Source organism: Corylus avellana, chromosome ca1, assembly GCF_901000735.1.
Source record: "Corylus avellana chromosome ca1, CavTom2PMs-1.0".
In the NCBI taxonomy this organism is placed as follows: Eukaryota; Viridiplantae; Streptophyta; class Magnoliopsida; order Fagales; family Betulaceae; genus Corylus; species Corylus avellana.
Window position 1 is genome coordinate 7,527,247 of NC_081541.1, and position 12,179 is coordinate 7,539,425.

General features: G+C 36.1%; 1 protein-coding gene across 2 annotated transcripts; it reads left to right on the forward strand.

Annotated features, from left to right (window-relative positions):
- The first annotated feature begins 721 nt into the window (after positions 1-721).
- LOC132183903 (uncharacterized) lies at positions 722-5,752 on the forward strand. 2 transcript variants are annotated; one of them, XM_059597372.1, is made up of 8 exons: positions 922-993; positions 1,420-1,731; positions 2,313-2,483; positions 3,730-3,894; positions 3,963-4,127; positions 4,691-4,825; positions 5,050-5,147; positions 5,250-5,752. In XM_059597372.1, exons 2-8 carry the CDS (start codon positions 1,528-1,530, stop codon positions 5,452-5,454), a joined length of 1,143 nt encoding a protein of 380 aa, XP_059453355.1. In that variant the 5' UTR covers positions 922-993; positions 1,420-1,527; the 3' UTR covers positions 5,455-5,752. The 2 variants fall into 2 exon arrangements, with proteins under 2 accessions (XP_059453363.1, XP_059453355.1); XM_059597380.1 differs by lacking the exon at positions 1,420-1,731 and having other exon boundaries at positions 722-993; positions 2,323-2,483.
- The last annotated feature ends 6,427 nt before the right edge of the window (positions 5,753-12,179 follow it).

The window sequence follows — 12,179 nt, forward strand, 5'->3', positions numbered from 1 at the left end:
CATAAGTGGTTAATAAATCTTACTAATTACTGTTAACGGTTATAGTCATAATTGTGACGACCTTTTTACCCATAGCCAAACTCACTCGGGTGTATTGCTAAGTTACAGCCGAAAAGACCGTATAGTTAAATAGTTATTAACTGCTACAATTTTTTTAAAAAAAGAATGTGAAATCTCATGTGTTCATTATAAAACATTTAAGGCATACAATTTTTACAATATTTGGGGGCATTGTTCATCCAAATTTTCTCCGCCTCATGTTGGAAAGCATCTTTTGCCAAAGATGGGCAGCCATTGTTTGCTTCTCCCCCGGTGGGATTAGCTTTGTTTTATGTGGTTGTGATTTCCTTGTGAGTGGCCAAACTTCAAAGTAAGATGCTTCTAGTTGGTGGCTGGCATATTCCAGTGCTTTAACTTCTCTTCAATTAATCAAGTTGCAGAGCCAGGCGCATTATTTTCCCAACTTTTGATTTTCTTAATGTCAATCTCACTGGCACTGCTAGTGCTATCTTTTCACTTTGTTTTTTTTTTAAAAAAAAAATTATTATTAAATTTGTAAAATATACCTATACCGTTTGATTTTTATTGTCAATTTAATAAAAAGCTTACAATACTGAGCATTTTATTTTATTTTTTTTTTTAAAAAAAAAAAGAAAGGAAAAGAAAAGAAAATCGATGCAACGCGTCTGCTTCCTATGTATCAGGATTCAGAACCGTGACTCACTCTCCACCTAACCCTAAATACAGTGCTTTCTTTCTTCCAATCTCTTATAAAAAAGGGTGATAAAAATATCAGAGAGAGGGGTTTGAGTGAGAAGGCTGAAGGAGTAAGGGCGAAAGGGAAAATGAGTTAATTGGAACTCTTCGGAATGGGTGGACAGGAAAGAATAACTGTCGGTAGAAACATTCTTACCCATTCCACCCATTCCATTGGTTTCCTGTTATCCTCCCTTTCGCTTTCTTTTCTTATTTCTGCTCGTTTGGTTCGGTTTAGTAAGTATATGTGTTCTCTCTCTCTGTCTCTCCTTTTTAAAGGGACCTTTTTTTTGTGATAATCAAGTAGTGCTTAAGAACAAAGAGGGGTTTCAATAATTTTCATTTTGGATTTCAAATCTCAACTTCTGATTTGGGTTTCAATGATTTATTAGATATTGTCAGATCAATGATTATCATTTAAAAAATAATATCTGCCAAGTGATAATATGACAAAATTATAATTATGCGGTAAACATCATTTAGCGAAGAGCTTGATTACCCTTTTGTTTATTTTTAAGCTTTTGGGCATCGTTGGTTCAGTTTATTAATGTGATTTGGGATTTTTTTTTTTGGGTTGAAAAAGTATTATAACGTGATGTATTGTAGCTGAATGCTATTCTTGTATTTTTAGGATTTTTTTTTTTTTTTTTTTAAAAAAAAAAGGATAAAACAAAAATGTTAAGAAGAGGAGCCATTGTCTTCGATTCTCGAACTTGGACTCACTAGCTTTAACAGAAGCAACTAACGCACAGACTGTGAGGGTGGAGGTAAATGAGCGTTCTCTCAGCCATGGCTGCACTGAACAGCACCGTGAAGTACGGGATCGTTGGGGTGGGAATGATGGGCAGAGAGCACCTCATCAATCTGCACCATCTTCGCACAGAAGGCGTGGTCGTTGTTGCTATAGCTGACCCATATGTCCCTTCCCAACAGCTTGCCTTAGAATTAGCACAATCCTTTGATTGGCAACTCAAGGTATCGCTTTTTGACTGCTTAATTAGTTAGCTTATGAAGAAGTTAATATTATAAGGGATTTTGGTAAATTGGGCATTGAATAATATTTATATTTTCTGTGACATAGGGTGTGAACTGTGACCAAACACCAATGTCTACGCGTTCTACTTTGAATATTTTGTATGTTCCAATTTATAAGTTCAAGATTTTACTCCTGTGTATAACATTATTGGTTTTTTTTTTTTTTTTTAATTTTATTTTTATAGGATTCACATGTAACATTATGCTTTTGTAATTTTGGTATCAAATGTTGTTTAGTTCTTTTTAAGGCTGAGATTGATAACAGTTCAACTAACTTGGGTCAGTTATGGGCATAAGAAATTTAGGGTTGTAATTTGTAACCACGATCAATTTTAATTAAAGACTAAAATTGATAGGTTCCTGATGCCTAAGATTCTGTCATGGAAGTTGTGCAATTGCTTTTCTATGTCCTGAGGCAGAGCTTGGGGTACTAATGGATCCATTCTATAGGGGCCTTGTATTTGTGCTTTACTTTAAGAATTTCCTCAGTAAAAATAGTTTTGACTTTAGGAGTTTTGAAGGCTTTTTCAGGACACCAGGAGCTATTGGACAGTGGTCTCTGTGATGTTGTGGTTGTCTCAACTCCAAACATGACCCACTATGAAATCCTTATGGATATCATCAATTACCCGAAACCCCATCATGTCCTGGTGGAAAAGCCATTGTGCACTACAGTTGCTCACTGCAAAGAGGTCAGTTATTTGGTAGTATGATTCATGCCACCCGTTCTTTTTGATAAGATGTATTTCTTCCACCCTGGGCATCACTAACATGTATTAATCCCTACATAGAACTTGTAAATTGCATTGCTACTCATCTTATGGATAGTACAATAAATCACCCTCTTATGCAAGGTTCGCAAGCTTGCATTTGAACATGACGCCTCTTTGTTTTGATGCGTAACTTCAAAGACTTGAATTGTGTTCAACTGAAGATTCAAGCATTGTCACAAATTCTTTTGAATCCCATTTTTGGTCAATGAATTGTTGACGTCAAGAATGAATGGGATGATAAATAGATGGTGAAAAAGTCATGAAACCAGTATGATATTTTTTAAGCAAATAAAACAAAAGCAATGTGTAACATGACGAAAATAGCATATGTTTTCATTTTCAAATGGTAGACAATTGGTGGGGACTTGCATGGATAATGTGTGAGCAATATGCAGTAAGGTTGTGCTGAGTTGAGTTAATGTACATGGCACCATTTGTTTGTCTAGCCTACCAAATCAGCAAAGAGTAATGCTAAACATAGTCCCATTCTTTCACTCCCACTCTCACTCTTAGGTGGCTCTCACTCTCATCATTAGATTTGGGATACATTAATATCGGATTTTGATCCAATGGTGAGAGTGGGAGCTACCTACGGGTGGGAGAGAGTGGGAGTGAAAGAATAAGAGTGTGTGTAGCATTACTCATCAGCAAAAGAGATGTGCCTTTTGGTGTGTGGCATCTATTCTTGATGGATTTCTAGATTTGCTAATGGCAGTTTTAGTTGTATCTTTTGCTGCGTGGCATCTATTCAGTTATCTTATTCACATTAGTGTAGCATTTTGATGCTTGATGGCTGATCCTGTTATCTGGTTGATTTCCCATGCTGATAGTTTAGATTTTGTCACTGATTGAGGGGTAATTGAGGTCTCAAAAGTTACTTCCGAAAGATTAATTGTGGATGAATTTTCCATAAGTAGTGGGGAGAATGTAGGAAAGTGGTATAAAATTTAATAAATGTGTGCGAAAATGAATTGTATTTCATTGTATGTTGGAAACCAAACCTGATTCAAGGATTCTTTGAAGTATAAAAGAGGTATTTTCTATTAGTATCATGTGGCTTCACTGCTTACATGTTGTTTTATATACACATATTTTACTGAATTCACTAATGAAATGAACTTGTTACAAGTTATTGATGTGTTTCAGATAGTGTGTCTTGAATTAGGTTCTAAATGCTGCTAGAAAGAGGCAGGATATGCTTGTACAAGTTGGTCTGGAATACAGATACATGCCACCTGTTGCTAAACTGATAGAAATAGTTAAGGGCGGAAATCTTGGACCCGTGAAGATGGTGGCAATCCGTGAACATCGCTTTCCTTTTCTGGTTAAGGTATATAATGCTGCTCTTTTTATCATTACAGTGTAGCAATCCATCTTATGGACCTATGCTTGTGATAGGTCAACAATTGGAACCGATTCAATGCTAACTCGGGGGGAACACTGGTAGAGAAGTGCTGCCACTTCTTTGATCTGATGAGGTTGTTTGCAGGGGCAAATCCTGTCCGTGTAATGGCTTCTGGAGCCATTGATGTTAATCACAAGGATGAAATCTATGATGGAAAGGTAACTTTGATGTGTCAAAGATATGCCTTTAAAAACTTAGGTTACAAGTTTAGCTATCTGTTAATATTTTTAAATTATATTCCTGCAGGACTTAAAAAGTCATATACCCAATTTAAATTGAACATGCCCTCAAATTGTACCATTGATTTACTAGGTAGTTGTAACCAGTCTACTGCCTGCAAAATGGCATTAAATAGTCTGTAAACCTAAGGACTATGGCTTTGGGCTCCCACTCGCATATGCATACCTGAGACTATAATTTGTGAAAATCATTTTCACTGATAAGGGTGCGGTTCGGACGGATTCTAATTCTAATTCTATTTCCACCGTTTTCCTTCCCCCACAAAGATTTCCTGTAGTAAACAAAGACCCTAAATACTTATTTTACTACCATGTAAATAAATGCAAGATATATTTTTTTTGTCTGTGCAATGCTACTTGTCATTTAGATTAAAGTTGGAATGTGGAAGCTTAGCCTTAAATGGAGAGTATCATACCGGAAGTTCTGCCCTTCTAAGTTTTGGACACCCTCGTGGTTATTCACAACTTTTCTATGCTTTCAGGTACCAGATATTATTGATAATGCATATGTTATTGTTGAATTTGACAATGGTTCTCGAGGGATGCTTGACCTTTGCATGTTTGCTGAAGGCAGTAAAAATGAGCAAGAAATATCTGTTGTTGGTGAAATTGGAAAGGTAAAACTCTCTGATCACTTTGCAGTGTGTGCACTACTGGGTCCCGCAACCCTTCTTTCTTAAGCTACTCAAATTTATGTGTCATTTGGACAGCCTAATAACAAGAAATCCTCACAATAAGTGGTGGCCTGTTATGGTTTTTCCACTTGAATTTTAGATTTGACATATCCCATTAGTTGTAAATGTTCTTTCCTCTCAGGATCAGCGTGTTAGTTTTGTTACAGGGGGAGGCCTTTGTTCCTGAGAGTATAGTGCGTTTTGGTAGCCGAGTGGCAGGGAGAGATGGTGTCCAAACTTCAAAAGCTGAGGATAAGCGAATAAAGTGAGTAGCAGCTTTCTTGTAGAGTTTGATTGTCATTTTCCATGTCTGCAAAGGAAAACATCTTTATGTATTTAGCTTTCTAATGATATTATATGTTTTCAGGTACGATGGGCTGCATCATGGGTCGAGCTACTTGGAACACCTTAACTTCTTGTCTGCAATCCGAGCTAAAGGCCAGCAAGCTCCTGCCGTGGGTCTGCAAGATGGTTTGATTTCAGTTGCTATAGGAGTTGCAGCACAGCTCTCCATAGAGAAGGGCAGATTTGTTATGATTGAGGAAGTCATGGATGAACACAAATGCGATTGAAGAAGTATCTCCATGATGGGAAATTCTCTTCCATGTATTCAAATAATACAACGAATGTTTGACATGCCAATAATAAAATGTTGCCATTCAAGTGGGAACCACTTTTAAGAGCATATCCAGCAGCTTAGCTAAAAGACCAATATTAGTTATATTTAGTTATTATTACTCTTGTTTTAGCTCCAACAGGGTAGTTTGTCATTAGTTAGAATAAGTACATTGCTACAGTGAATAGCAATTTAGAGCTATTCATTTTAGCACACTAGATAAATAAAATATTGTTTATTTTTCTTTTTTTTTATTGTTTTTTTATTTCACCTCTTTGCACCCAATATTTTTTTATTTCTTTTGAACTTTTCTTCACAGAAAAAATTTATTTCATGGAAACAAACAAATGGAAACAAATTAATTGCAGTTAGATGAAAAAATTTATCTATGAAAACACGCGGATGAAAACAAATCAATTGCAGTTTGATGAAAAAAATTTATTTATATTATTAATTTTAACTAAATTTATATATGTGTTTGTTTTTTTCTTTAATTAAAAGTGCTGGCAATAATATAATAAAAAAAATGAAAAATAATATTTTAAAGCAAGTAGAAAATGAAATAGATAATCGATTTGAGAGTATAGTAAAAAGTAATAGTTAAAATAAAGAATTGTACTTGGTAAAATAACTAATGGGTATCTTCCAAAATTTCTTTAAAAAATGTATATATATGTTTTTATGAGTATTCTCTATGCAAAAATTTTTATTTTTCAATCCGGGTTTTTCTCCTCAAGTTCTTCCAGAGTAGATATATTACTTCAAATCAGTGAAAAGCCCCAGAGTTCGTCAGATTTCAATATATGTTTCCAAAATATTCCGTTAGGATATTGTAAAGAAACTGGTTGGTGGCATATTCCACTGCTTGAACACTATCCTTTTTTTTGGGTTAGTGTGCACCTTTATCTTATCTTTTTCTTTTTATACAACTGTTTTATGGCTTTTTAACCTGGGTTCGCATGTGCAAGGGTGCATATCATTTTTATTTTTAATTACATGTTAAAAATTATAAAAAATAAATTTTTTGTCATATGACATTACTCACCTCAAAAAAATAGGAGTCCCGAGGGATGATTGGTGGGACTCAATTAAGTGGAAACCACGTGCACCACAGCAAGTGGGTTGGAAATACAATATTACCAATTTACCAGAACTTGATAGTTTTGAAGTTCAGGTAAAAAAAAAGAAAAAAACCTTGATACTTTTTTAATAGGACAATATAGTCATGATTATATATTTGAAAGAAAAAAAAAAAAAAAATCATGTTTCAGCATCTCATCATTTAAATTCCAGCTTCGCCATCCTTTAACACAGAAATTCGGCTCCGTTTGAGATTAACAACTGTTTTTATTTACTTTTTTCTGTTTTATTAAAAAAAATTAACAAACAATTTTCTTTGACAAAATACTCAAAAAAATACTCAAAACTTTTTCTAAGTTTATGTCACATAATAATAATAATAAAAAAAACACCCTTCAAAACAGTTTATCAAACACCACCAGCCGTATTCTACCAAAACATTATATATTCAAAGACCAATAGGCTATGCCGCATCAACATAGGCTAAGATATACATTATTTCGTGAGAATATTATTCAAATCCAAACCATTCGTACGTGCGAAAGTCTTATTTATAGATTTTGTCACATAGTCTGAGTGCACAGCACATGCTCACCTCTTTCAAAGGTAAAGCTAAATTATTGCTAATAGTATAGAGCACTTAACTATCAAACGCATGTGATAAATATTATATTAGCGTCACCGTCTAGAATGTGCGGGTGAAATGGGATGAAACATTAATATGGGAGCGAATTCTCTTTAATTTTCTAAAAAATTATCATAAGCGTGTTGAATGGGCTTGACCGTAAAACTCATCCTGCCAAGATGTAAAAGTAAATGCTACGGCATTTTTTCTATGAAGATTCCCACCGCTCGTTTATAGAACTCCCCCTTTCCCATTCCCACGCCACCCATTTGGCAAATTTCCTGTGGTTCCTCCCTTTCCTTCCTCTGTACTCTCGTAAGTGAATCCAATGTCCCTCCATTACTATTTATTGAATTCCTTCCTTCCGAATCCATTAATGGAACGGTGAAGCAGGAAGAGGGAAAGGGGAAATGAGCTAATTAATGGGAATTCTTCGGAGTGGGCGGACAGGAAAGAATAACTGTCGGCAGAAACATTCTTTCCTAGTCCACCCATTCCATTGCTTTCCTGTTATTCCTCCGTCTACTTTGCTTGATCGGTCCTGTCTGGTAAGTATATGCCTTGTCTAGATCTCCCCGTTCTAATTTTCATTACTCATGTGCTTGATTACTAATTATTGTCCCTTTTAACAACCTTAAAGATTTTTAAGTGTTGCCGGATTTTAAGGGATTCGGATCCCCGGAAATTCAAGATTTTGAAATTATGCAATCTAGTCGTCCAATTTTATTCAAGAGTCTACAAAATATATATATATATATATAATAAAAAATATGTGGGGTTTTGCCATAGTATGGTGGCCGCTTCGGCCACCCCCTTGGCAAAAATGGCCGCTCCATATATTTTTTATTATTTTATTTTACATTTTTAATGTAAATAATATTTTATTATTTTATTATTAGTGGATACGTTGCTTGTTGTAGACTCTTGAAATTGGATAGCCAAAATTGTATAATTTTGGAATCTTGGATTTTCCTAGAATTTCAATGAATCGGGATCCCATTTTAAGTGTTACCCGTAGCATTTTGTTAGTGGGTTGAATTTGGTAATTAATACCATTTTGTGACGAACTTGATCACCCTTTTGTTTATTTATAATTCTTGATTCTTGAGCTTCATTGTCTTTTAGAAGAACTTGATCACCCTTTTGTTTATTTATAACTCTTGATTCTTAAGCTTCATTGTCTTTGAGAAGAACTTGTTCTTTTTTTACTAGTTTTTTTGTTAGGGTTTAGTGTTAGCAAAATGTAAAAAAATGTTAAGTAGAATGTTTAGGTTTAGGGTTGAGTCGGTCTAGATCTCAAGTGTGGTTTAAGAAAAGGCTGAAACCGAGGAAATCTCGGTTGTACCTCGTTGTAAAACCCTAGAGGTTTGATTGCAAGGACGGGTTCCAAGTTGTAGAGAAAGTTGTTTGTTGGGAACAAGGCAAAATTCATTCATTCATTACGAAAATGGTTAAAAAATAGTTAAAAAAAGAAAAAAGAAAAAAGAATTCTATCAGATTTGGTAGAACTTTGGTGAGAATTATCGTGGTTGGAAAATTTAAACTTGTTGTGATTGTTGCGAAAAATACCTATTCAGAGCATTACATTTTGGAAGATCAACATCGTTGAAGATAATCAGGTCCCAGGTGCTAGGGTTTAACTTCACATGTCAAGTTCTAATTGCAAATACTTTGGCATTTCTTACCAAACTTGATGAGGTGCCACCAATGTATTTCATGAATGAGTCTCGTTACATATTCTTCTGTTATTTTTCATCTTCCACTAATCTCTTTTGTAAATTTACTATTGAATTTGTAAGTCCTATAAATTGATTGGTGAATTCACTCGTCCACTGCATAGAAATGGCTGAAAAATAGGATGAATAATGATTTTTATAATATCTCTTCTTGAATTGAAATCCCTCTTCACAATCATGGCAATTCTCTTGGCCCTAAAATAGAGCAAGGCAGGGGTTGCTAGAGAGGGCCAATGAAGCTCTCCTGCCCGAGCCGGAGACCTCTCCTCCGAGCAATCATCCCTCCTGTCTGAGCAAGGTACGACCCTCCCGGGCATCCTGTACGGGCAGGGTCCTCTCACTGCCCTTATAATTGGGTAGTGGCCGCCCAAACACGTTTAAAAATCATACTTTGCTAAGTAACTAAATTCATGAACAGGTAAACATTTTAGAGTGGACATCTCTCATCTGCTTCCTTCCATACGTTACTGTTGATAAAGCTACACCTGGTCACTTTAAAGTTGAGATGACTCTGTATGCTTGAATGTTAAATCTGAGATGACCAAGTCCAACAGACTCCTCCTAACACCTGAAGCTTGACATTGGCTAAAAAGCTTGTTAAATGGTGTTTTTGGTCAAATAAAAAATAAATCTAAATATAGATAATTCAATATGAATGCTGTAAAGGTCATGTTAGTGGCTCTGATCATCAATACTCTCCATCTCCAAGGTCTCTCTCTAAAATGTGAAAATTCAGATTTCCCACTGCCAAGACATCTCCTACGCATCTCAATCCCTCTGCTGCAGTATCTTTGACTCTGACAAGAGTCTTTGAAAAATCTGAGATTTCCCACTGCCAAGACCCTCTCAATCCCTCTCACGCACAATCTTTGACTATTGACTCTGTTTTTGTTAATGGCTGTACACATTCCACCAACTACTCGGCTATAAATTCCAGTTTGCATGTAGTAGCATTTCCCATTAAGTTATACCTCAAGCTGTCTCCCAATACCTCTCATTTATGGTGATTTTCTGCTGTTCCTCCCTTCTTTGTCCAGCATTCCATGCCTTATCTCTATTTGCTTGTGGAAATGGAAAGGGAGAGAGTGTTGCAGGGAGTTTTGAGAATATGCAGTTTGGAAAGAATGACCCGTTTGAGGACTATTTCTTCCCAAAGCTGCTTGTTCTAGTGATTCCCCGCAGTTCCTCCCTAGCCCTTTTCCTGCATATATTATTCCATCCCGTCTCTTTCCTGCATTGTTCCATGCCATATTGCCATATCTGATATCTCTATTTCCTTGAGGAAATGGAAAGGGAGAGAGTGTTGTAGGGAGTTTTGAGAATAAGCACTTTGGGAAGAATGACCCATTTGAGGAATATTTCTTGCCAATGTCGCTCTTTCTACTGATTCCCTGCAGTTCCTCCCTATCCCTTCTCCTGCATTATTCGATGCCATATCACACTAGTCAGGTAAGTTAAGTTTTCCCTTTCAAATTTTTGAGATTTATTTTTATTTTTATTGTTTTGTTCGTTACCTTCTTAATATTTTCCTCCCCGATAATTGTTCTGCTTGATACTTTGCTAATTTCGAGTTTCTTAGGTTTTATAATATATTTTCACCAAGGTGTAACCTGTTTGGTCTTTAATGGCTGTACAATAGTTTTTTTTTTTTTAATATTCGATATTATATTAGGTTTACCCATTTGGTTACCCCAGAGTGAAATTTCCCTTTGTGCCCATGTTGTTTAACACCATCCTGTGAAAAGGTAGACCAAAAAATTGACAAAAAGGTGGACACTTTTATGAGGTTTACGAGGGTTCGGGTGTCATAGTTGGTAGTTCATAGGGAAAAAATGTCAAGGTGCTGTAATTCATGGAGGCAAACGGTAATTACCCCTTTGTTTTATTTCTCTTTTTTTATGCTTCAACTTTTATTCCAATTTTCAACTTTTTTTTTCATGTTCTTCTATCTTTGTTTTCGTTGGTAATCTCTCCTTCTCCGACATCAAATCTATGGGCCATCCTTCTTCCATAGTGTTGTGGGATTGTTTATGTTAAAGTCAATGCCTAACCAGAAAAGCAAAAGCTACAATATATGCTTTAAACTGATCAAATATTTATGTTTTTGTTTATGTTTCCTGCTACTGTTGATGATTTTCCAATGCTAGTTTTATATTCAAACCTTTTCTATTTTCTAATCAAGAAACCTGTAAAGAACACATGTATGAGAATGTGGATGGGAGCTTAGGCTCGAGTTTGCACTGGATTGGACACTGTTTTCTGGCAATGGTGGGACAATGAAGCTTTTCTAAGAATAAAAATAAATAATAATAATCATAATAATAATAGGGAGCCCCTACTATGCGGTCATGCTGCAAAAAGGGTCTTTTGCAGCATCCAACCACAAGGTGACACATCATCAAGCTTATTTTGACAAAATGAAATCAAAATACCAGGCAATAACAAAGAACCAAACCACCTACACTAACGACAGCGAAATCACCGACGATAGCGAACCAACCGGCGACAGCAGACCCAGCCGCGGGTCTGGCGTGACCCAGCAGCTGGGTCTATCGTGACCCACGGTTTGGTCTAGCCGTGACCCAGCCGTGGGTCACCTCTCCGATGACTTTGGATCACCTTTTCCGGCGAATTTTCTACCAAATAAAACCTCAAAAATTGATTCTAATGCCTCAAAAATCGATTCTAATGTCCCAAAATTCAATTTTTGATTCAAAACTAAAACCTAGAGGGGAAGGTTAACCCTTTTTGGGATTTTATCACCCTAAAATCGGAGCCATGCTACACTAACGGTGTTGGAGCCATGTGAAAAACCAAAGAAAAAATCAGACCCAAACCGGAGCTAGACCCATCAGAAAAAACTAAAAAATCAGACCTACCAGAGCAAGACCCACATAGCCAGCATCTGAGCAGATCCACGGCCGGCGAGACCCAGCCGTGGGTCTCGTTGGCTGGCCAGATCCTTGCCGGCCGTGGGTCTAGACCCACGGTCTTCTTCTCTCTTCTTTCTCACTTCTTTTCTCTTTTCTTTCTTCTTTGGTTGAAAATCAGGTGCATTAGGGTGTAGGTTTTTTTTGTTGCATTTTTTTCCTTCATGTGAGGTGTCCTTCTTTTATTGGGTGCTACAAAACCCTCATTTTGCAGCATGACCGCATTGGAGGGTTTTTCATAATAATAATAATAATAACAAATTGTGTATTTCGAAGCATATAAATATTAAATAGTTAATACTTAGTAAAA

Bases quoted from the DNA above. Each gene is read 5' to 3' on its own strand.
- LOC132183903 (XM_059597372.1), top strand. From the start codon at position 1,528: ATGAGCGTTCTCTCAGCCATGGCTGCACTGAACAGCACCGTGAAGTAC. The intron at 4,826-5,049 runs GTAAAACTCTCT...GTTTTGTTACAG, and splicing joins TTGTTGGTGAAATTGGAAAG to GGGGAGGCCTTTGTTCCTGA. The intron at 5,148-5,249 runs GTGAGTAGCAGC...ATATGTTTTCAG, and splicing joins GCTGAGGATAAGCGAATAAA to GTACGATGGGCTGCATCATG.